This window comes from Ambystoma mexicanum, chromosome 10, assembly GCF_040938575.1.
Source record: "Ambystoma mexicanum isolate Mex_15411 chromosome 10, UKY_AmexF1_1, whole genome shotgun sequence".
Taxonomy (NCBI): Eukaryota; Metazoa; Chordata; class Amphibia; order Caudata; family Ambystomatidae; genus Ambystoma; species Ambystoma mexicanum.
In genome coordinates, this window is record NC_090932.1 from 1,476,587,573 (window position 1) to 1,476,611,630 (window position 24,058).

Below are 24,058 nucleotides of genomic sequence, written 5' to 3' on the forward strand. Positions count from 1 at the left end.
GAGAATTGGTGGGGCGGAGAAGAAAGAAAGACTGATGGAGGAGGAGGACCGAGACAAAAAAAAAAACAAAACTCACTGTGGGGACTAAAGTACTTAAAGTCCTTAGTCCCTTTCCTCCATCCTTGTGGGCGTCCCCCAACATGGGGACGCTACAGGAACCGTTGGCAGCGAGAAATGAGCTAACTCTTTAAATTTTACATAGAGCGGGTGCGCTTCACCCGGGCGTAGCAATGCCCCCGAGACCTCAACCTCCGGTGCCGCACCCCAGTCTCCTTTTTGCAGATCGGATGCTACAACACCCATCTATGCTGATTAGTTTAGCCCCAGGCATACTAGCAGGTGAAGGTGGGTCGGACATATGGAGGAAAGTGGACTAAGGACTATGAGTACTCATACGAACAAGACAACAGGATGGAGCTGTAACAACCTGCCTCATGCTTAAGAAGCAGCAGCTAAAATGTTCTTCATAACCACCTGACCAAACTCTGCATCCTGCCTATAGCTGGTATTCGGGCAATAGTGCTTACAGAATTCAGACAGTGGCCCACGTAGGCGCCTTGCTAATGACTTCCCAGGAAGTGTGTCACTGAAAGGCAACTGCCGTACCCTTGGCCCGGACTTCGTGGGCATTAATCCCTGCAGGAACATTTTTATCCATGGCCATGTAAACCTCTGAAATGGCCTGGACCATCCAAAGGACAATGGAAGCTTGGGTGCTGGGAGCCGAGCCCCCGAAGGTGATGAACAACGCCTCAGACTTCAGGAAAGATCTTGTCTAGGAGAGATAGAACTTGAGCACGCTCTTCAAGTCTAACGAATGCAAAGCCCTTTCAGACTCGGACTGCGAGTTCGGATGGAACACCGGCAGGCAGATTTCCCAGTTCAAGTGGAACGGGGAGACCACCAGGTTTGGATGAGTGCGCAAGATAACCATGTCATTGTGGATGGTGGTGAAGGGCTTGCACAGTACTGCCTTGAGCATCACCAGCCTGTCTACCGAAGCCATCAGCTTGAAAGGTTTATGCTGTAAAGCCGCAAGAACCACGTTGAGATCCCAGACTGGGTGCGGCCTATGCACCGGGGGGAAAAAGCCTGGACAAACCCTTGAGGTGAGCCTTAAACAATGGGTTGACCACAGAAAATAAATGCTCTGGGGAATTCTTGTAGGCTCGAATGGACGCCAAATAGGCTCAACAACCAGGACGCCGGAGCGAGCCCGAGAGCCCAGTGGCAGAACTTACTTTTGTACTGAGAGCGCATGGAGGCCTCCTGGATGATTTCCCAGTTGTGCAAAAACTGGGAGTGGAAGCCCTGGCTGGCAATCGGGAGATGGACAGGACCCGAAAACCAAGCCCTCAGCGGCCAGCCCTCAGCGGCCAGTGCATGGCAATCTGGATGAGGCTGCAGCCCACCAAAGCTCGAAATGTGCAGAGGGTTTGCTGGAGCAATGGAGGAGGAAATACATAGCACCTGTGGCCGTTGGAACGCGTCCCCCCAGAGACCCCTGACCCCGCTCAGCCCATGAAGCGAAGAGAGGGCACTTGGAATTCAAGGGAGACGCGAATAAGTACAGATCTGGTCACTCATTTCTGGCATAGGGGCAACAAACAGTTGATGTGTCACTCCCATTCGTAGGTGTTGAACCCCAAGCGGCTGAGCTGGTCAGCTTCTGCATTGTTGTCCCCCAGGGGATGGACCGGAGAGAACCATATCCCCTTTCGACAGGGCTCACTCCCAGACTGACACTGCCTCGATGCACAGGAGGGGAGAGTGGGTGGCGCTCTGCTTGTTCAAGTAGAACATTGTTGTGGAATTGTCAGTCCTTACCAGAACCGCCTTGCCCCGGATAGCCGGTAGCAAAGCCCCAAGTGCCAGGCCCACCTCCCTGAGTTCTAGCATATTGATTTACAGGAGGGCCTCCTTCCAGGACCATGCGCCATGAATAGAATAGCCATCCAGGGTAGCCCCCAGCCCGAGAGGGAGGAATCTCGTCACTACCAGAGTGGCCTCGAGCTGGGAATGGGGCTCCCACTGCCACATTGCAGTCCAAAAGCCGCCAGTAAAGATCCGGGAGGAGGGATGGGGAAGCTCCTATTGCACCCCTGTTTCCTAATCCCAGTTGGCCACCAGGCTGAGTTGGAGGCGTTTAATCTTGAGACAGGCGTGCTGCACGTAAGATGCCGTCAGGCCCAAAAGGTGCTGGAACCACCAGACTGAGGTGGTGGAGTTGGCCAGAAAGTGCCTGATCGCCTTCCGGAGGGACTGGAGCCTTTCGAACGTGGGGAACACCCTCTGCACGGCCGTGTCCCTGCACACCCCAAGGAAAACCAGGTCATGGGCGGGGGTCAACTGCAACTTCCAGTTGTTGAGGGAGAACCCTAGCTGGTGAAGAACATCTGCTAGCATGAGTGCACTGCCCCCTTGGGCGAACTGGCCCTCACCAGCCAGTCATCCAGATAGGGGTATAGGTGGTGGCCCTCCAGGCGAAGGAGGCCACCACATTCCTGAGCTTCGTGAACACACAAGGTGCCAAACTGTGGCCAAAGGGAAGCACCCTCTACTGAAGTGGTGCAACATGATCTTAAACCACAGAAATTTCCGGTGCTGCAGATCGATGGGGACATGAAGGTAAGCATCTTTGAGGGCTAGGGAACACATTCAGTCCCCTCCGCACAGTGACTCCGCTATGTGTGCTGGGTTATCATCCTGAAGCGTTCGAGAGGTAAAGATAGGTTGAGGAATAACAGGTCCAGGACTGCACCCCCAGGCCAGCCTGGTCATTCTTGGGTACCGCAAAAATCCTGGAGTAGAAGCCGAAGCCCTTGTCTGACTGAGGAATCAGCTCCACCACCTGCATGTCCAAAAGAAGTAGGATCTCCTGCAACAGCACCGGGGATCCTATGTGAATCAGAGGAGCAGAAGAGGGCAGAGGAAAAGGAAAACTGAAGCCCATGGAGACTACTAAAAGAATCCAAGTACTCCTGAAACAATACTTCCAGCTGTCCATGAAGAGAGCCAGCTGGCACCCTAAAGGCGAGCAGTGTTCCCTGACCATTACATCATTGGTTTTTGGCATCCGAGGCGGGAGCGGAAGAGGTCGGGCCTTTAAAAGCACTGGAAGGTCCTCTGCTGCTGCCTCCTGTGGTCATTGGGGGACCTGTCTGATCTTGAAGGAGGCTTGACTCTCCAGGGGACGTCATGCAAGAACTCCCCAATCTCTCGTCACAGCTTCTGGTTCGCCGTGGCTAGGAGGGCATCATCGTTAGCCTGACACAAGAAGTGCAGCCTGGTGTTGAGATAACATCTCCTGCCAAAAGACTCGAGGGCCTTGTCCTCTTTGGACAGACAGCTGGAGATGGCCCCTGCCGTGGATGGCTTTGAATACAAAGGAGGTCGCTGCCACGACTGAAGAGTGCGGTTGCGGGTGGGAGGCCAGGTGGACTGGTTCCCCATCGAAGAGCCTAAACCAGCTGTCCAATTTCTTGTTCATCTGGGCGTTGGCCCCGGGGTTCTCTCAGACCTTTCTAGCCACCGAAAGGACATCTTTTTGAAGGGGAATTCCAGCATGGCTTGTGGCGTGCTGGGCCAGGACCTCCGCCAACACCCCCGATTCCTGGGGGGCCTACTCTGGCTGAGGGACCCCCAAAATGCCAGCAAGACCCTGAAGACGGTCATGAAATGCTTTCACCGATGCCAAAGGTTCTTCCTGGCGTGTCGTTGTCCCCATCATCGCACCCACCCTTTTTTTTGCCAGACAGAGGGGAGTCTGGATCGTGCAGGAGCCGGAGGCCACCTCCCATCCCCCGGTCAGAGCCCGAAGGCGGCAGGACACCAAGAGGGGACTGCGGGGGAGGAGGCGTAGGTGGTATTGGAGATGGAAGGCTCGGAAGCACTGGCTGGACCTGGACTGGAGGAGGAACAGCTGCAGTACTGGACTCCTGGAGTGCGACCCAGGGGAGGAGACCTAAGGAGGTACGACCTGCGGAACCACCTCCTTGATGAGGCCCTGGAGGAAACCTGACGTCTGGAGCGGAGCACATAAGGAGGAAGCGCTAAAAATGTGGTCCTCGCAGGCCGCCAGATCGCGGGCTTCTTTCCTGATCGAAGCGCAGCACAGCCTGTAGCGGGTATCCAAAAGGCTGAAAGGGATAAATATACCCAGTGGAGACCATCCGCATGCGCCATAAAGCCCAGCACCACTCCCCGAAGGAATAGGACTAGAACCCTCTCGAGTGACCCACTCTGATGGCGAAGGAACCGGTTGAGGTCCTGAGTCAGGATCCAAGATGGCCGCTGTCCTTACAGCCTCTGCTGTGTGCTTTTCCGCCAGCTCTGGGCCTGGTGCCACGCCCTGGGAGGGAGAGCAAGCAGGACTAGCACCTCATGCTGGCTCCAACATGGAGGACGACTCCTTGTCTCTCAAGCCTGAAGCAGAAGCGCTGACCTTGGAGATGGCTCTGGTAGGCCCAGAGCCTTCAGCCAGCGGGCCGGCAGTCTAATCGCCCTGCATGACTACCTCAGAGGTGGCTCTGGAGGATGGCTGAGCGCCCTCGGCTATGGAGCAGGTAGTCATCCGGGATCTTGCTTAGAACGGACTCCTAGAAGCAAAACACAATTGCTTGCACTATGGTGCAGAAGAGGACAACGAGCTGCATCACCCCTCGGTGGACCGCCTGGAAGAGCCCCTGGGGCCCTTTGCTTGGGAGCGGGTAGTCTTAACAGCCTCGGGTCTGTTAGATCCAGAGTCCAAGGTCCCCTTTCCACTAGGAGGCCCTGGGAAGGAGTCCCCGTGCCGAGGGGCCCTGGTGAACAAAGGACCTACCTTTTCTTGATGCAGGGTACTTACGACGAAGTTCATTAGATTACCGGGTGGAGAAGAAGGGAAGATCTACCTCCAGCAAGAAAGACAATTCTTCAAGGCTCGGTGACCGAGAGAGCCGCAAGCCACACACACATCCCAGTAGTGGTCGGGCACCAGGCACTCAAGTCAGAGCGCATGGGGGTCCGAGTCCGGGAACGACTGATCACAGGATGTGCAATTTGTGAAGTCTCCTGCAGCCGAAATGCACCAGGGGAGGCGAGGCACCGAAGGGAGGTGAAGAAATAACAAAAGTCAGGGAGCATGAAGAAAGTTGAAAAAAGTCTCTGCGCCTAGCTGTCAGGTCCGACACTGTCCATGCGGAAAAAAGGAATGAGGTGAGGTGCCAGAGGTCGGGGTCTTGCCGGCATTCCTACGCCAGGGGCCGTGCTATGCTAAATTTAAAGGGGTAGCTCATTTTTCACTGCCAAACATTTCGGTACCGTTCCCATGTTGGAGGAAATGGGACGGAACGTATCAGTACTAGTGATGAGAAACAGACTGATTCGGACTTCATAAATTACAAGGCTCTGCAGTCTTTCCTAATTTACTTGGACCTGCACTCAGACATGCTGGCAGAATGGGGAGTGGCAAGACACAAACAAGCTGATTGGATACCTGCACGCCAGAAAGGAAACCGCAAGATAGCATGCATGCACTATGCTTATATGCATGTACACCAGTAATGAAAAAGCCTACTTACATCCTTACATCAATCTAAAAACCCATCAACACAGGAATACTCTTTGCCAACTTTCAGCCAAAACTAAAAAAAGGGCAGATACCCCAGCTATGCAAAGAAGGCTCAGTCATGAGCAAAGGGAGAAAAGGTAAATAATGTAGACAGCCAGCCAGCCAGCAAACCCCAAGGTCCCACGTGTGCACTGGGCTCCTTTTTAACTGATGGGTTTTCGGTGAAAGATGACAGACCAAGTAGGTTGTAGCATCAAAGGACTACACGAGAAACAAACACATGCACCCACTACATTCAACCCGAGGTTGGCATGAGATTAATTGTGGGTCTCTGCATACACCATGTTAAATGATGTAGCAAATTACATTTTCATTACCTATGAATAATTTCCAGTCGAACTGCAGCACTACACACATTAGATGCTAAATAAATGTACTCACCATGGCTTTCAATAATTTTTATACAAATGCAATATATGTTAAACTGCACCAGGTAGGTCTACAAAAACATCACCTTACAACAATGGCACTTAAGGAGGCATATGATTTACAAACTGTCAATAAAAAGTTTATAAAACCTAAATAAGGACTTTGCTCACACTACATACAGTTTGACCACTTAGCTGCTGAACTTCTTACTGTATAAATAAGCTCTAAAGGATAAAAGATCATGCTTGGTGTAAAAACCCTGCTTTGTTTTGCAACATCTGAAAATTGAACCTCAAAGGAATACAGTCGTTCTGTGCAGGAAATATAGCTATGAGTTTTAGTCCAACTAAATTTACATCTCATGTGCACAGCATCCTTGTGTCATTTAAAGTAATTAAAGCAGGAAGAAACTGCCAGTGAAGCATGTAAAATATTGAAAGACTTCTCAATTTACTGATCTGGTTACAGATCACAAATTTAATATATGCTTAATCGCTGACAATTTGAAGTACAGTTAAAATTGACAATCCAAAGGAAAGAACTCTTGTATGCATCCAAATGCTGCATAACGTACCGTTTGAACAATTTTATACAAAAATATTTCTGCATAATGTGTAACAAAAAATCCTTTGCTCAGGAGGCTTGAATGCGGTTTGTGATCAACCGGGAACAAACAAACTGGAAGATTCAAAACTTGGGAGCAGGAATTGATCTTTTATCCAAGTACAAATTTGGTTCCTCAAAACAGTAGTCACGACAGGTTAACTCTTCATTCCAGTGTAAATAACAGTTGCTTCATGGATCAAAAGGCCAAAGCTGGAACATCCAAGTAGACCATATTTAATGTCACAGGTTGAAGTGCAGTACTAAGACTTTAGAATTTATTTTTCTCGTCTCACGAAGACGAAACCTCTATATGGTCTGCAAAATCCCACGTGTTCCAAAAATAAAGTTCAACATTTCTTTACATGGTTCTCATATTTACAAGCGTCCCGTGAACTAGCTCACTTTTCTCAGGAGTTTTTCTTCCACTTGTCCAAATTGTACAATTACAGACATTTCTGCTATAAACTGCTCACAACTGTCCTTGGTCACCTGCTTGCAGTACCGAAAGTCAAGTGAACAGATATTCCCACAACGTTTAAAGTAAGTCAGGCACTGATCAGTAATCTTGTTGCAATCTGAAAGAGAAAAAAATTAAGTTCAGTTTAAGGGCCAGTATGTTCTTAAATTACTATTGTAAACATTGCAGGGACACACAAAGCATATGCCTTCATGCACACCTAAAGAAGCAAAACATTACACACAGAGAATTTATGAAACAATGAAGGGTGCAATCTAGTCCAATGAAAGCATCTCCGACTTATCAACTACACACCAAGTGTGCATCTCTACATGCTGGGAAAAAAGTGGTGTAAAATTAACAGCAAAAAACCCCAACAAAAAAACACGGAATAAAAACATGAATCCTAACCCATGCTGTTAAAGTTGTTCTAAGCCCAGTTGAAGTGTTAATCCCCAGGGGAGATCTGATGGGTGATGTGGTGAGTTAAAAAAACTACCCATATCAATAGGAGAGATGGGTGAGCCACTAGGGACTAGGTTGGTCTTGCAGCTACACAACGTGCCTTCCCAGAGGGTGGATGAGTGGCATTCAGAGACTCACCACACCATGAAGGTGCAGCATTAAACCCATCAAAAGGGTTGCAGATCACTGTTCCTAAAACACTCCGAAATATCGTCTGGGATTTCTAATAATGCCCCGATACAAGAAAGTTATACAAATTTGCACCACACTTTCCCAGTGTCTGAAATGCAACTGGAATGTACTGTGTCTGGCCCTGTGAGAAACCAGAAGGTGTCTCACCCGCTAGTCCCTGTGGATCAGACCCTGGGGGTGGGCCGGTGCGGGAGGATCACTAGGGTGAGGGGTCTTCGGGGAGTGGGACACTGTATGGTGAGATGCAGTATTCCCCTCCCTGTAACACCTTTAACCCATCCTACCCAATAGGATATTTAGAAACTAAACCCACCCCACCCCCTTTTCCCTCCACAAACATTTTCTCTCAGACAGACCGTTCTGGGAGAAAACAGACTCACACCCAAGCTGTATACCCGACATGTCCAATACTATTGTCAGGCAAGATGAGGCAATTACTGACAATCATTCACACCTGACTTCCATGAAACTTCCCCACACGGATAAAAGGCGGAGCACACTCTGAGCGAGGCAAAGCACACGAAGGAACAACAGTTTCGAGTTGGCAGCTGAACGAGAGGAGAAAGGCTAAAACCAAGAAGGCCAGGAAACCAGACTGTAGAATCCTGCATTGTGTGTCGGAGATACCGAAGGCCCTCCTGCGTAACTGACCAAGGCTGGGAGGAGCAGCAGCAGCCGCTGTGGTATTGTGAAGTTAAGGTTACAAGCAGCAACATTGTATAAATAAAACTGGAACCAACAAACGTGTGGAGGGGATGCGGACCTGCTGAGAAGGTCGAGGTACCAGATCTGCCTCGGCCACGCTGGTGCGACTAGGATCATCCTGCACCGGTACCGTTTGAGTTGACTGATGACTCGAAGTGGCAATGGAGGGAACGCATACAAAAAGAGGCCTGCCCAAGGGAATGAGAATGCGTCCTCCATGCTCCCCGGCTAGGGGGATCTGCTGGCGAAACCTGTGGCACTTGGTGATCTTTGCTGTCACAAACAGATTGATCTGGGGATTGTCCCATTTGAGGAAAAGGTTGTCCACTTGATCCTGCAGAAGCTCCCACTTGTGGCAAGAGCACAGCTCCCTGCGGAGGGAGTCTGCAATGGTTTTCTTTACCCCTGCCAGGAGAAACGGAATGAGGAACATCCCCTGGGCGACAGCCCAGTGCCACAACTCCTGCGCCTCCTTGGAGAGATGTAAAACATTTTGGTGGTCTTGTCCGTGAAGACCCTTACCACTTTGCCCTTGAGGGATGGCGGAAACGACCTGAGGGCCCAAAACACAGCCTGTAGTTCCAGTATGTGTAGCATCTTCTCCTCTGGCAGCCACAGGCCTCTCGCGTGGAGACGTCTGGCGTGGACTCCCCATCACTCCAGGGAAGCGTCTGTCGTGACCATCTCCTGGTACAGGGGGCTCTGGAAATCCGTGCCTCCGCTCATATTGGAGCGCACGCCCCATCATCTTATCGCTCGACGGAACTCCTCCAACTGGACCCAACAGGCGTTGAATTCCTGTAGCGGGCGCAACCGCAACCGGCAGAGCCGAATCAGGTATATGCATGACATCATGCCGAGTAGAGACTTGATGGACCTTACCGTGGCAACCTTCAGTGCCAACAGTCGTTGCACTTTGCTCAAGATGGCCGTCATCCTTTCCTCCGACGGGGACGCCGGGCATGACACTGTGTTGAGCCTGGATCTCAGGAATAGCGCGTGAATCAAGCAGGACTTCACATAATTCACGAGAACCTCAGTTCCGTTAGCAGCCGGACGGTCCTTGCAGTGTGTTCGATGGTGATGTCCTTTGACCTGGCCCGGATGAGCCAGTCGTCCAGGTAAGGATACACGTGTATCCCTTGCAGTCGTAGATGGGCTGTCAACGGCGCCAAGAACTTAGTGAAAACTGAGCGCCGACTTCAGTTCGAAGGGAAGAGCCTTGTACTGGTAATGCTTCCCTTGAACGACAAAGCGCAGAAACTTTCAATGTCCTTTGTGTATGGGAATGTGAAAATACGCATCCTCTAGCTCCAACGACGACAGAAAGTCCCCCTCCTCCAGCTGGCCGAGCATCTGCTGCAGCGTGAGCATCCTGATCTTCTGGGACTTTATGTACTTGTTGAGTCGTAGGTCGAGAATGGGCCTCCAGCCCCCGGTCTTTTCTTACGAGAGTCCCGGAGTCGCCGTGGAACCAGCTTTATTGCCCCTTTTCGTAACATGGCTCGAACTTCAAGCAGCAGCTGAGGGATGTGATTTTCCTCCCAGGCCATTGGTGGTATTCGCTGAAACTTTCCTTGAAATTCCAAGGTGTGTCCATGGGCGAGAGCGACCAGCACCCATCGATTGGTGGAGATGGTCTCCCACACGCTGATGAATTTCGCCAGCCGGCCTCCCACCGGGGTGCATGGGTGGGGGCCCCACGTCCTGGCCGGTTCAATCTTGTTGGAATGGAGGCGTAGGGTGTTTCTACCTCTTCTTCGCTGATGGCTGCCCCGGTGGGGGTCACCGGTGGCACCACTGGTGCTGGTGGAGCTGTCGGCAATCTCCTCTGAATCTCCGACACCAGCGTGTGGAGTGTCGAGAGGATGTCCTGCGGCAAATCCCTAGGGGACACCTGGGGAACAGCGACAGTGGGCCCACCACCCATGTCGTCACCCCCAGCGCCCTCAACGGTATCGACGTAGCTGCTGCCGCCAGGCATCTCTCCGACATTTCCATCCTCGTCAACACCACCCTGGATGGTGTAGACGGAAAGAACCTCAATCTCCTCGGATGAAGAAATGTCCGTGCCCTGGAGTTCTTCATCCCCCCCCACCCCTTCTTCGGGTCCTGAGGGGGCGGTCTCGGACTGAGGTCTGGCATCTTCTTCTCCGGGTTCTTTTCTATCGGCTTGAATGAAGACTCTCTCCTGGCCGGTAGACACTCTGGCTGTCGCGGGGGCACCCTTCACAGGGTCAGTCCCTTTTGCGTTCGAAAGGGAGACCACCACCAACTTGATCGAGGAGGAGGAGGATTTGGCCTGGCCCACCTGGGCCGTCACCGGCTGGTCAGCCATCTTCAGTTTCTCCTTCACGGGCAGCTCGGACCCCTTGTCCTGCTTGGCCTTCTCTTTCACGGACAGTTCGGACACCTTACCCTGTTTGGCCTTATCAGGTGTTTCTTGCAGCTTCCCTGGGGTAGCTGACTTCCACTTGGATGAAGAGCTGGAGCGGTGGCTGGAGATAGAGGCCGATGGGGATGACAAACGCGCCCTGACCCTCACGGGACCCGCTGGAGCGGCAACCACGACGGAAGCGGATTTGCGGTGCTTGACCTTGTGTTGGGCCCCCACGGGTGGAGCACCCTCAAATGACTTAGAAGCTTGCTCATGTTGGCTGGATCCGGAAGAGACATGCCCCGGAGAATCACCCAGGGTAGAGGTCTTGGTCTGGAGCCACGCCGCCAACCAGATGTGTCGATCCTTCATTGTGTGCTTGGTGAAGCCACAGCAGATCATCATCTTCTTTATGTGCCGGGTGTAGACCATACAGGCACCGGGAATGCTTGTCATCCGAATAAACATTTAGCAAACCGCAGCTGGTGCACAGCGTGAAGAGGGAAGCTCTGTCCTCCTTCTCCGACAACATGAACCAGCGTGGTGTAGGTCTGAAGACTTCTGGAAGCTTCCAAGAAGAACACTACGTTTTCTGCCCTTGAGAGGCGATGAAAGATGCCGAAAAACAGGTCCCCGTTAATCGGAAGGAAGAACGATGGAGCTCAAGGGTTTGATTGACCGAAAAATAGAGCTCTCTAGTACAAAAAACGAAAAACACAGAAAAGCTTGAAGGGCAAAACGTGAGGACTACCAACACTTGAACGTGCGGTAAAACTCTGAAGATGGCTACCAGAGGAGGGGCTTAGGTAGAGGGCAGTCATTGGCTGGGGGCAGTTTGACCCAGAGCTCACTGATCAAATACAGTTTAGAAACAAAACTTAAACAGTTTTTTCTTTTACAGAGGATTTGCAGCTTGACGACAGGGAATATTCATGAGCATAATCATGAGCATGTGAATCCATGCCAGACCCCATGCTGGAGAACTCTTGAAGGACTTCCTGAGCTAGTTCCCACGTGTGGGAGACTGTGCTCTGCCTGCTCAGAGCGTCCGCCGCTGTGTGCTCCTCTCCGGCTAGGTGAACTGCCGATAGGGAGATTCCTTCTTGAATTGCCCAGTACCAGAGCTGCATTGCCCCTCTGCACAGTGGTAGTGACCCTACACCACCTCTCTTGTTGAGGTAGTAAATGGCCACTGTGTTGTCCGTCATTATCAGGACAGTCTTTCCCAGTACAGAGGGCAGAAAAGCCTTCAGCGCTAGTCTGATTGCTCTCAGCTCCAAAAGATTTATTTATTTATTTATTTAACATTTGTATAGTGCAGAAACCACTGACCCGAAGGCTTAAGGGCGCTGACAAAAAAATGATATAAATAATTGGGCAGAAAACATAGGTGAGAAGATCAAGAGATTAGTATACCAGTGGTATAAACAAATTTGTCTACAGACCTTTTCTAAATACATGAATGGAGTTTTCTGATCTCAGTTTAAAAGGCAAATTGTTCCAGGCCACAGGAGCTGCAGAGAAAAAGGCACCAGCCTTAGTTTGCGATAGTTTACATACCGGAATCATAAGATGATATTGGTTGTTGGATCTGAGATTATGTTTCCTCACTTTAGGTCGTAGTTCCTCACTGAGATAACTAGGCCCTGAATGTTTCAGGCAATGAAAAGAGATGGATAAGAGCCGGAAGAAGATACGTTCCCCAATAGGGAGCCAGTGAAGTTCCCTTCTCGCCTCAGAAATATGATCGGACCTTTTCTTGTCCAGGACAACCCTAACAGCATTATTCCGCACAACTTGCAGTCTATTAAGCTCACCATTTGAGAGACCAATTAACAGGCTACTGCAATAATCAAGCCTGGAGCTAATCAATGCTCTGGCAAGTGTTTCCCTGCTAGTATGGGAGAGGGATGGTGGAGCATGTGAAAGCAACTTAATATAATGAGGGGATGAAGCCAACAGACTACCAACCTGTGCTAGTTGATGTGTAGTTTGGACTCCGATGGAGACCAACGACCGCCGATTGTTAGATCGTTGGCGTGGGTTCCCCACCCTGTGAGTGAGGCATCCGTCACTACTGTAATCTCTGGTCAAGGTTGCCAAAAAGGTTCTCCCTTCAGAATATCCTCTTCGCAGAGCCAACAGAGAAGTTCCTGCGAGACTCTGGTTGGAATCTGAAGTCGGCCCGACATCTTTCCTGAGAATTGGGACCATTGTTTTCTTAGGGCCCACTGGAGGGATCTCTTCATCAGGCGGGCCTCTGGCACCAGAAAAATGCAGGATGCAATGAGGCTGAGCAACCTCAAAATAAAATCGAAGGCCGGAAGACTCTGGGCACTCTGAAATTTGGTAACCATCTGAAGAATGTCTTGAGCCCTCACCTCAGGTGGAAAGCTCTTTCACAAGAATGTATCTAGTACTGCTCCGATGTATGTGAGCTTTTGAGAAGGTGTCTTATGGGACTTCTTGTAATTAAGGGAGAAGCCCAGTCTGTGAAGAGAGTGGCAGGTGACGTTGAGATGATGCAGGACTAGTTCGGAGGGAACACGCCATGATCAGACAATCGTCCAGGTAGGGGTAGACGTGAATCCCCCCCTCTCCTGAGACTTGCTGCCTCTACCGCCATCAGTTTGGTGAAAACCCTTGGGGCGGAGGTCAGCCTGAATGGCAGAACTCATAATTGAGAATGAGAACCGCCAACTGCAAACCTCAGGTATTTTCTGTGCTTGTGATGAATTGGCACATGTAAAGAAGCATCCTGAAGGTCCAATGACACCAACCAATCCTCGAGTTGGAGGGCCTGAAGGATCTGAGAAAGTGTGACCATCTTGAACTGGTCCTTCCTGAGGAACTTGTTCAAGTATCTTAAGTAAGTCCAAGATGGGTCTCAGTCCTCCATCCTTCTTGGGCACCACAAAATAAGGGGAGTACCATCCCTCGTTCCTCTCCGCTACAGGCACTGGTTCTCTAGCGCCTTTCTCTAGCAGGATTAGAATGTCCTGCAGAAGGAGAGGATCTGGAATCCTCAAAGAGTAGTTCCCCCAGTGGATTGTTCTGAGGTCTTATGAAAAGAAGGCAGTAACCATAGGCTACTGTTTCCAAAGCCCAAGCATCTGAAGTAATGTCTCGCCATTCTTCTAGATGCTGAGACAGTTTGCCCCCTACTGGAGATTTGTGACTCAAGACCTCAGAGTTGTTTTGAGGCGGCTGATGCAGTGGCTGATGGTAAGGAGGCTGCTGCTTGAGCTGGCTTTGCACCTCTACCTCGTCCACCACGAGGAAAACTTCTCTGGCCTCTTTGACAGGCCATTCTTCCCGCCCTTCCAACTGAGGAGTAGTAGAGAAACTATCTACCCCAACAAGGTTGCCCACTAGGACAAAAAGGCTAAGGTTGCCTAATAGCGGCACCTAAAGACTTGGCTGCAGCCTTGTTGCCAAAAAGATGAGACCTGTCAAAAGGCATATTGAGAAGTCTAGATTGCACATCAGGTGCAAAACCCGACTTTCTCAACCACGCAAATCTGGGCATAAAGGTGCTTGTAGCCATAGTTCTGCTGATACTATCTGCAGAATCCAAACCTGATTGAGAAGACTCACACATGGCCTCTTTGCTGTCCTTAATAGCTAAGCCGCCGCCTCTTTCATCCCCTTCGGGAATGTGCTTTGCCGCCATGGAAATACAATCCCATAGAGTGTAAGAAAACTTTGCGAGGGCACAAGTGGAGTTGGCAGACTTTAGGCCATGCTCCCTGAAGAAAATGCCTTCCTCGCTCATCCATCTACGCATTTGCCATACCTATCAGGAGGGATGGTAGGGTACGCCGCTTGTTTGGAAGTAGCAGTAGCTGCCTGCACCACCAGACTCGCTGGAGTGGGGTGTTTTGACAGGTAGTCAGGGTCACTACTGGAAGGGCGGTATTTTTTAGTCAAGTTCTTATCAACTGCGGGAGTGAAATACAAAGTCTCCCAGTTCCTAGCCACCCTTTTCTGCAATGCCATATGGAAAGGCAAAATAGGATCAGATTGTGGACCCTTATCCAGAATGTCAGTGAGGTTGTCCTGCTCATAAGGCAGTAGAGGCCTACTCCAACCCATGTATTTGACCACTTTTGACATGCGCTGCCTGTAGGAAGCATCCGCATGCTCCCCAGCCTCTGGCTTTCCGAATTCAAGATTGGGCGAGGTATCTAACCTGCTTGCAAGTTGTCATAAAGGTCCTTCATTCTGGACTCTTCAAAGATAAAACTCTGGTAGATCGGGAGTACCGTACTGCAAGCCAAATGGTGCTTCATCATCCTCAGACCGCTCCTCTTCTTCACAAATAGAAGTTAGAGATTTAAAGAACTTTTTCGGGAGTGGAGCATATATTTTGTTTGGTTTTTGAACAATGGGCTTCGACGTCGAAGTTGTTGATTATTTCTTAATCGTCGCCGACTTAGGAAGGGTGCTCGGCCTGGACAGCACAGCTTGCAAACGTGGCGCGGCTAACGTCGAAGGCTTCGGCATCAACATCGAAGGCCTGGTGGGTGTTGAAGGCACAGACAGCGTCGAAGGTTGATGGCTTCGACCTTGACTTTTCCCTACGTCTTGTATGTTCCTTTGATGTAACATCAGATCGAGGGCTCCAGGGCTCACAATGCGGACCAGGCCTTTTTACCGGGCTTGAGGGCGCATGGGATTCCGGACAAGACCTTTCCTTTCCAGCTTCTTTCAAAGACTTGGTAGGAAAATAGCCTTTTTGTTTCTCAAAAATCTTTTATATTTCTGCCCTGAAGGCTTCCCACTCAGCTGGAGTGAACTTTTTAGTAGGGCAAGCAACCCAATTTTGGGAAAAGTCTGACAAAAACAAATTCGACCGACGGTGCCTTCTCTCCGATTTCTTCGAGGACGAATACGAGTGGTGTGAGCCACTCCTCGACCTGGATCGCTTGGCCTTCTTTCTCCGAGGAGAGTCCCCTCTTAACTCGTCGTTCGGAGGCTTCGTGGATCGGGTAGATTACTTTTCAGAGGTTTTTCTTACCTGCAATTTCCCCCTTCCATTCCCTCAAGGCTTTTCCAGTCATGGACTTGCATTTCGAACAGTCAGAGGTGTCGTGGTCTGCTCCCAGGCACCACAAACAGATGCAGTGCGGGTCAATGAGTGACATTTTAGACCCGCAGTCCCGACACTTCTTGAAATCAGACCTCGGAGTCATCTGTGTTGATGAAGAGGACATATTTTTGAGACATGTATGTAACCAAGACATCACAAGATGAGGCGCAAAAAAAATGGAACTGAGGCCAACTGGCGCTGAGCATGCTATATATGCCCTTCAATGACATCACCCTCTACAGAGGCCTTCGAGGGATATCGACTCGACGCCATCGATGCACAGCACCCTCTGCCGAAAATGTTTTGCCGAAGCAGCAGAAGCTGGACAACAACTGTAAAAGATGAGGAATATGTGGGAGGACACAATCCATTCGAAAGGAGTGTTTTGGCTTCACAAATGCATTGCCCGGCTCAAGTCTACTATGAGGAGCAATGTTCTCTTCTGACGTAAAAGGAAATAAGTTGAATGTATTCCCTTGCCTTTATGCATTTTAGGTACCCCCCCCCCCCTTTAGAGCCCTCTTTAGCGGGAGAGCTGTGACTTCTGCCAGGATGGGTTGAAGGTGATCTTCTTTTTGGCAGAATATTGTACAGGTAAATCAGGAACTCAATACAGTATCTGCATCATACTATGCCCAAGACCCACTGATCTGTGGTGACTGCCCCCCACTTATGGGCAATCAGTTCTTGGTGTTCAGAGTCACTTTTATACTGCTCTTCCACATTTGGCAGCGCTACATATCAACCTAGGCCTGGTTTCTGCTGGAAGTATTCTCTGCTGCTGCTAGTGTATTTGGCTGCATCCCTGTTGGATTGTGGCCAGAAACATTGGGTGATTTCAACACCCTGAAAGGTTTGTTGGTATGGGGATGATGGCTAGGACCTTTATCCTCTCTTTGAGCAAACTCTCTTCTTGTTCTACCTGATTAAGGACCCATAGACTTAGGTGCCTCATGTTTATTGTCTTTTCAAGGACATCTAGTGCATTGCCAAATAAATGTTCCTCATATACTAAAATATTGATTAGGGTTGCCTGTGTCTCTAGCCTAAACCCTGGCATCTCCTGTTATGAAGGATGCTTCAGGAAGGCTGCCTTTCATGGCTCTCTTCCTTTGTTTTTTGCTGCGTCCAGGCTACTTTTAATAATTTTGGAGGAAATGTGTCCATTCTCCAGAATTGCTTAAGCCGGAGTTCAGATTCTCATTGGATATCTTTGAGGGAAAGGGCTTGCACCTCATCCTATTTGGATCTGTGCTACCTGCTGAGTAATGGTCTAGCATTAGCAATGCAAAGATTGTAAGGCACTATTGTAGGAATTATCTTGCCCATACTACTAGTTGGCGTATCATTTGTGGATGCCAGTGTGCCACATTGCTAACGTGCGGTTAACACTGCTGGAGAGACTAGTCATAACTGATATGGCTCATATTTTTTTCTTTATTGAGACAGTGACTTGGCTGCTTTTTTAATTCCAGGGTAGGTTTGGTTCATTGAGGGTTCCCCTCTAGGCAATCTGTTTCATCACCCTCTATCTGTGGTCAAATTAAAAGTATGTCGCTGCTCTTTAGAACGGACACATGGGTACGCTGGTCTTCAGATGGGTGTTAAACATGAAATTATATTTGTGCGCTGGTAAGGCCACAGGTTACTCAACCCCCATACTGTGGTCACCTCCCTGTATATCATCAGGAAGTAGATCATCTACTGGTTTAACTTTAAAGGTGGTACATGGCATACATTACTTACTGTAATCATATTTCTGATGCTTGTATCTGCATAAATTCCCAGGCCTTGCAAAGGCTGACATCTAGTGGTAGGTACAGAGTATTGCATGACTTGTTTTCGAAGTTTGAAAAGGGACGTCTACTGGGCGTGTTTGCAATACTATCCCGAGTGTGACATGTACACTGTACCCATGGTCCTTCACGAGTCGAAGTTCCCTCAGATTGTTTTATTTATGACATGAGGCAGCATAAAGTGTATGCGTTAGAACAGAGAAGAAAAAGAAAGGTGTAAGAGGTCTATATACCTTCAACTCCAAGAGGGGAGGAAGGATGGGTGCAACACCAACAAACTCCAAACCCTCCAAAACAATGCCTTAAGAGCAACCTTAGGGATCCCTAAAGGCCAGCATATTCCCGACCAAAGACAAGCTACCAATTGGCTAGCCATTAATGACAGAATTCAACTTAAAGCACTAAATCTGACCTACAAATCCCTCAACAACAAAGCCTTTATCTACCCAACTGAGAGATTCACCAAACATACCTCCAACCGCCCTATTAGACAGGCCCAATCCAACAGCATCAAAGTCCCCAGCTTTAAACTAACAAGAACAGGAAGTTCCAGTTTTCCAGTCTTAGCAGCACAACTCTGAAACTCCATCCCAGATACCTTAACAGCCTCACCATTCACCCATGCCTTTAAGGCTAGCACCAAACGTTGGCTACACTCGAATGACCTCGGTATCCCTAGTATCTAAGACCAGCACTAAACTCTGGCTGCACTCAAATGACTCTCGGTATCCCTAGCCTTGCTATGCATAGATGCACATAGATTTACTTGTCAGCACCTACCTGCACCTTAGCCACTATTTGTATGTATGTATATTTCTGCACTCACTTGGAGACTGTATATATTCCTGTAACCTGTACTGTACATTGTCTAACCTTGTCCCAGCTTGTCTCCTCCCCATCAGTAACTTACACATGTAACTGCTAATCTTCCATGTACCCTGCTTTTTTTCCTATGCTATCTCCTTCTTGCTCATCTTTAATTGTAATTGCAAGTGTAAATGTAACCACAATCTTTCTAGGCGCCCAGATGCCTACGGCCCGGTGCGCTCTATAAATAAACAATACAATACAATGAATCTAACCAGATACCAGCACCAGAAATACGATTACTGCAAGAAATGTATGCCTTCCGAGGCTTGTGGATCTGCTTAGGATCACATGCTTTGCATAGACTAGCGGGCAGTACATGGAGAAGGTGGTGGGGTGTTTGAAGGTACAGCAGCAAAGATGTCTTACCAACGCTTGTCTCATCTATGAATCTTGCTTTAAATGTGTATTTAAAGCAGTAGTGTTGGACGAATGTGTGAATTGAGCTCCAAGTAGCTTCTTTCCAAATGGCATCTAAAGGCAATAGTAGCCAATGTGCCTCAAGCTGAATGTGCTCTAGGCATGAAAGGTAAAGTTTTCTTGAATAAAGAATAACAATTGAACGCATCTTACAATCCACTTCGAAATAGCCGATTTGGAGATAGGGTCCCCTTCTCTTCCAGTAGTTAAGGACACAAAGAAATTGTCCGTTTTCCTTAGAGGTTTTGCCTTGTTTAGATAATGCATGACAGCCCTTCTGACATCTAGTGTATGAAGGCTTTTTTCAGCCTAATTAGTAGGATTTTGAAAGAAAACTGGCAGTTCTATGGGTTAGTTAACATGGAACTTATAGATCAATTTCGGTGAGAATCGTGGATGTGCTCACAGAACCAATTTGTCCTTGTGAATAACTATAAATGGGTCTTGAACTGAGAGGGCTTGCAGTTCTATAATTCTTCTTATAGAAGTAACAGCCACGAGAAACGCAGTCTTGTAGGTTAGATGCTTAAGACTTGTTTTGTGCATTGGCTCAAAAGGGTGGGTGACCTATGAGTTTGGTAAGTACAATATTCAAGTCCCAGCCAGGAGTTGGATTTGCAATTGTGGGGTGTAATCTTTTAAGCCCTTCTATAAAGTCTTTAATTACTGGAACCTTCCACCAAGACACTTTACTTTGAGATGTGGTGTATTCAGAAAGCAGTGCCAGATGAACTCTAAAGGAGTTAAAGACTAACTCCAAGTCTAACAGGTAAAGTAGGTAAAGCACTGTGGGATAGCGAGCAGTCAATAGGATTGATGATGTGTGTCTTGCATCAAATGACAAAGCGTCTCCCCTTGTTGAAGTAGCAATGTCTCGTGTTGGATTTGCATGCTTTTTTGAGGCGGTCCATGCATCTCTGTGGCAAGTTTAAATGTGCAAACTCTATGACTTCAGGAGCCAATCTGCCAAGTTCAGTGTTTGAGGACATGGATGAAGAGTTGTTCCCTGATGCCGAAACAGCATGTTGTAAGGGGATGGACGTTTAACAGGTGTTCAAAGAGACAAATTGAGCAGGTGTGAAAACCATGGAATAAGTTGACTTGTTCCTGGTGCATCTTGGCATCAGGTAATATTATGCCAATAAATAATGTTGCCATATATATAGTCGCCGGGAAACGGCATAGGTGACATTTATAGGGTAAAAGGGAGCACGGGTTGCGGGGATGTCGTCCACTCCCTTAAAAAAAAAAAATATGAGGTTTCAGGGGGTAATATCGCTGCAATAAAATGGCGCCATTCTTGTATGGGGACATTTTTGCGGGGATATTATCAAATGGAACCTGCATCTTGTGGACTATTTTGTTCAGAAGTGGTGTTGGGGGGGGGGGGGGGGGGTGGCAGCGTATGCAAATCTGCCTGACCAGTTCATCCACAGAGCATTCCCTTTGGACTATGTCTGGGGATACCTGGATGCGAAGTCTCGCCATTGTGCGTTCTCTTGTGTTGCGAAGAGATCGATGTTTGATTGATGCCAGTTTGTCAAAACGTTGTGAAGGATGTCTGTGCAACTGCCATTTGTGCTCTGAAGGAAGCTTTAAGTTCCTGCTTAGCATGTCGTTTAGACAGTTGTGTTCCCCTGGAACATGTACGACAGTAGGTACATGTTGTGATGAAGTGCCCAAAGCCATATGTTCTGGGCTAGTTTGGACAGATTTGGAGAGTGTGTTCCCCCTTGTTTGTTGATGTAGTACTTCGCTGTGGTGCTGCACGTCAGGAAGTCTTGTTCTGAAGCTGGTGTTGAAAGGCTTTACACAGCCAATAGTTCTAGAAGGTTGATGTGCTTTTTTGCCATTGTGTGTGTCCACACTCTGTTTGCGGTGTGTTGGAGATATTGTGCACCCCACCCTGTGAGAGACGCGTTTATGGATAGAGTGGTTTGTACTTCGGGAGTGTTGAACTATTTCAACATCCAAAGGTTTTCTCTTCGTCCATCAGTGCAGAGAGTGAACAAGGGACTGCAAAACAAACACCAGATTGTCCCATTGACCACTTGCTTGCGAACATTGTTTCGCCAGCCACACTTGAATAGGACGCATATGCAACCGAGTGTGTGGCACTAGGTAAATGCACACGGCCATCATCCCAAGAAGGAGCATTGCTTTTTATACGGTTACTTGATTGGCTACATATTGTGGTATTTGGAAGAGCATGTTTTGTACCAGTCTTCTGTTCGAATTAATGCCCTGAGAAATTGTTTCATCTGGCTTGGGATGAGACTCGATTTTTTTTTTAGTTGATTGAGAAGACTAGTTTGTAAAGCAGATCGATAGACTGTTGGGTGTTTTCAGACAAGCTTGTGGCGTGTCTCTTGTTAATCGGCCAGTCGTCGAGGTAAGGGTATACTGGGATTGACTGCCTGCAGTGTGCTGCTACCGCTGCAAGCATGTTGATGAATACCCTTGGCGCTGAAGCGATGCCAAATGGTAGTACCCTGAATTGGTAGTGTGTTTCTAATTTAAACCTTAGGTATTTTCTGCGTGATGACAATATTGAAATTTGAAAGTATGCATCTTTCATATCCAATGTTGCCATTTCATCCCCCCGTTTTATAAGTGGGATTCATTCCTGTAGCATAGTCATCCTGAATCTTTGTTGTTTGGCATACTTGTTTGCAGGACGCAGATCCAAAACAGGGTAGATAGTTGGGTCCTTTTTTGGTACAAGGAAGTACACTGAATAGATACCCTGGTTTACCTCTTGAACAGGGACGAGTTATATTGCTCCTTCCACTTGTAGGATGATCTGGTGCTCTCGGGATATCCTTCTTGCTCTTGGCGGATGGTGTCATGATTTTTGAAGGAAATCGATGGAATATCCGTTGGTTACTGTCGGTAGCACTGATCTGATGTTACCTCCTCCAATGCGTGGATGAATTGAGTAATTCAGACTCCTACTGGGGGTGCATGGGAGGGTACCCAGACAGGCAAATCTTGCTGGTGGGGTTCGAGGAGCCACTAGGGGCTGCGCTTCTACCCCGACCTTTTCGACTAAAGCCTTGCTGTTGGGCGATTACAAGGGAGAAGAGCCAGAGGGGAGAACCCTGACTGCGTGGGTCTTGAGAAGACTTGGGCACAAAAGAACCACCAGGATTGAATACCCTGCATTAAACATATGGTTTGTTGGAGATCTGGTTTAAAGTTTTCAATGTGTTGTGTTCTTTTTAAGCTGTTTCTAAGGGATCATCTATAGCTTTACCAAACAAGACTGATTCTTCTACTGGGAAATTCTCTGAGAATTCTGCCTGCTGTTTCCACAAAATCAAGAGTGTTCTTTAAAATATTGTGTGCGACGTTCCTTCCTTCTTTAACAATCCTTTGTAATTGAGACTTTGTTGGCTCAGGGACATGCGTCTAAATTGCCTTGAAGGAAACCCCACTATGCGTCATAACTAGCTAAAAGTGTGGTATTATTAGCAATGCGTGTAGAGTAAGCAGCTGATGTGGTTATCTTTTTCTTAACGCATGCCGCTTTTTACATTCTTTATCTACAGGTGCTTCTGAGTTTGATAAAAAAGGGACACATGTACGCATTCTAGTAATTGTAACTACTAGAGAATCGACTATAACGTGGCCCTGGATGTAAAGACGATCTGAAGGTCTGGGTTTGAATATTATTCCCACCCGAGGGCCAACCCATACGTATCAGAGATGGAGTAAGCAGGAAAGGTGCAATTCTCCTTTTAATGGAATTCAACAAAGGAATCGATTACCTGGTAGAGCTTTTTTCTTTCAGGATGTCATTTACAAAATCAGAGTCTGGTACAGTTTGAATTTGGAAATGTTCAGCTGCCTTTTTAAGCAAGTTGTTAAAAAGAAGCTGGTTATCTATAGGAGATGTGACGCCGGCCTGATCTATAGGGTCATTGTCCCCAAAAATTATGTATGGCTCATCTGCATGGTCATGTGTGGCAGTAGCTGGCCATGTACCCTGACCAACACTCCCCTGGTCTTGTTGCAATTGGTCGTAATGGTCATTTTGGTCATCCTGAAATCTATTGGATGGCTGATCTGTGATATCAATAACAGAATGTCTAGGAGATAACTGGAATCTAGGTGACTTTGGAAGTGGTTTACCCTCTTCTAAAAGAAGCGATTTTCGTTTAATTGGGAATGTATCCACAAATCTAACACATTCAGAAACTTTGTCCATGGTTTGCTCAAATCCTCTCTGGTCAATGTACTTATTCTAGGGGTAGCTGGAAGGGGAAGAAAACAAATTCTTCTGGGTCAACAGCTTTTTCCTTGTGATGCGAGACTGAGACATTGTTGGAATAGCTTTAGTATACCCAGTAGAAGTTACTGGTGTAGTGACAGACTGTGCTTTAGGGGACCCAGTAGCCCCAACACGTGTAGGGATTTGTTCTGGTGTTTTTGTGTTTTTCCTTTCGTTTTCGATAAAAAATGTTATTTCGCCTGCTGTTTCGGTTGCATGGCAAAAGGAACCATCAAGAGTTTATCGGCAGCAATGTGTTTCTTTTGTTTTGGAGCCATGTGCTGGAAGTGAGTGTGGAAGCGCAATGGGCTCAGAACGCAACATTACTAAGTATGTTTCCACAAAACCGTTCTTTAGTGCCTTTTTCGACAAATCGGTCGAAGATTGGCATGGGGTTGTGCGCTTATGATGTATACCCTGTTGCGTATGTGAGTGAGATTTCCCCCTAGCAGTGTGTTTGGCTTGCCTTGTGTGCTGGGGACAGACACGCAGGGGTCTAATGACTCCTCTGCCATCAGCTTCCAAAAAGGAGCCATTGCAGCCTTGTTGTTCATCTTTAACGAAGGGCTTCAGGCGACTGCGTGCCTACAGTTAAGTGGTGTGGATGTTGGCCTTGTGTGCACACAGCCTCAGGAGATGCTTCTCCTTGCAAATACCTGAAACGGGGGTCATGCAGGCGGCGTCATCTGGGGAGCGGCGTATAGATGCTGAGGTGCTCAGTGCAGCCCTTGGCTTGTGAGATAATGGAGGGGACCCTAGCCACAACTGTGGACTGCTGCTGGGGGAAGCCTTGTTGTACAGGGCCCAGGCCTCGGGCGCTGGCTGGAA

The 24,058-nt window shown here is 48.4% G+C and overlaps 1 protein-coding gene across 8 annotated transcripts in view; it reads right to left on the minus strand.

Moving 5' to 3' along the window:
• Positions 1-5,994: 5,994 nt before the first annotated feature.
• Positions 5,995-24,058, minus strand: part of KDM2B (lysine demethylase 2B) — a 1,898,564-nt gene continuing 1,880,500 nt past the window's right edge. For all 8 annotated transcript variants that reach the window (XM_069619581.1, XM_069619583.1, XM_069619582.1 and 5 more), the window contains one exon: positions 5,995-7,161. In XM_069619581.1, the coding sequence (XP_069475682.1) occupies positions 6,980-7,161 (182 nt within the window). In that variant the 3' untranslated portion in view covers positions 5,995-6,979. The remainder of the gene's footprint in view (positions 7,162-24,058) is intronic.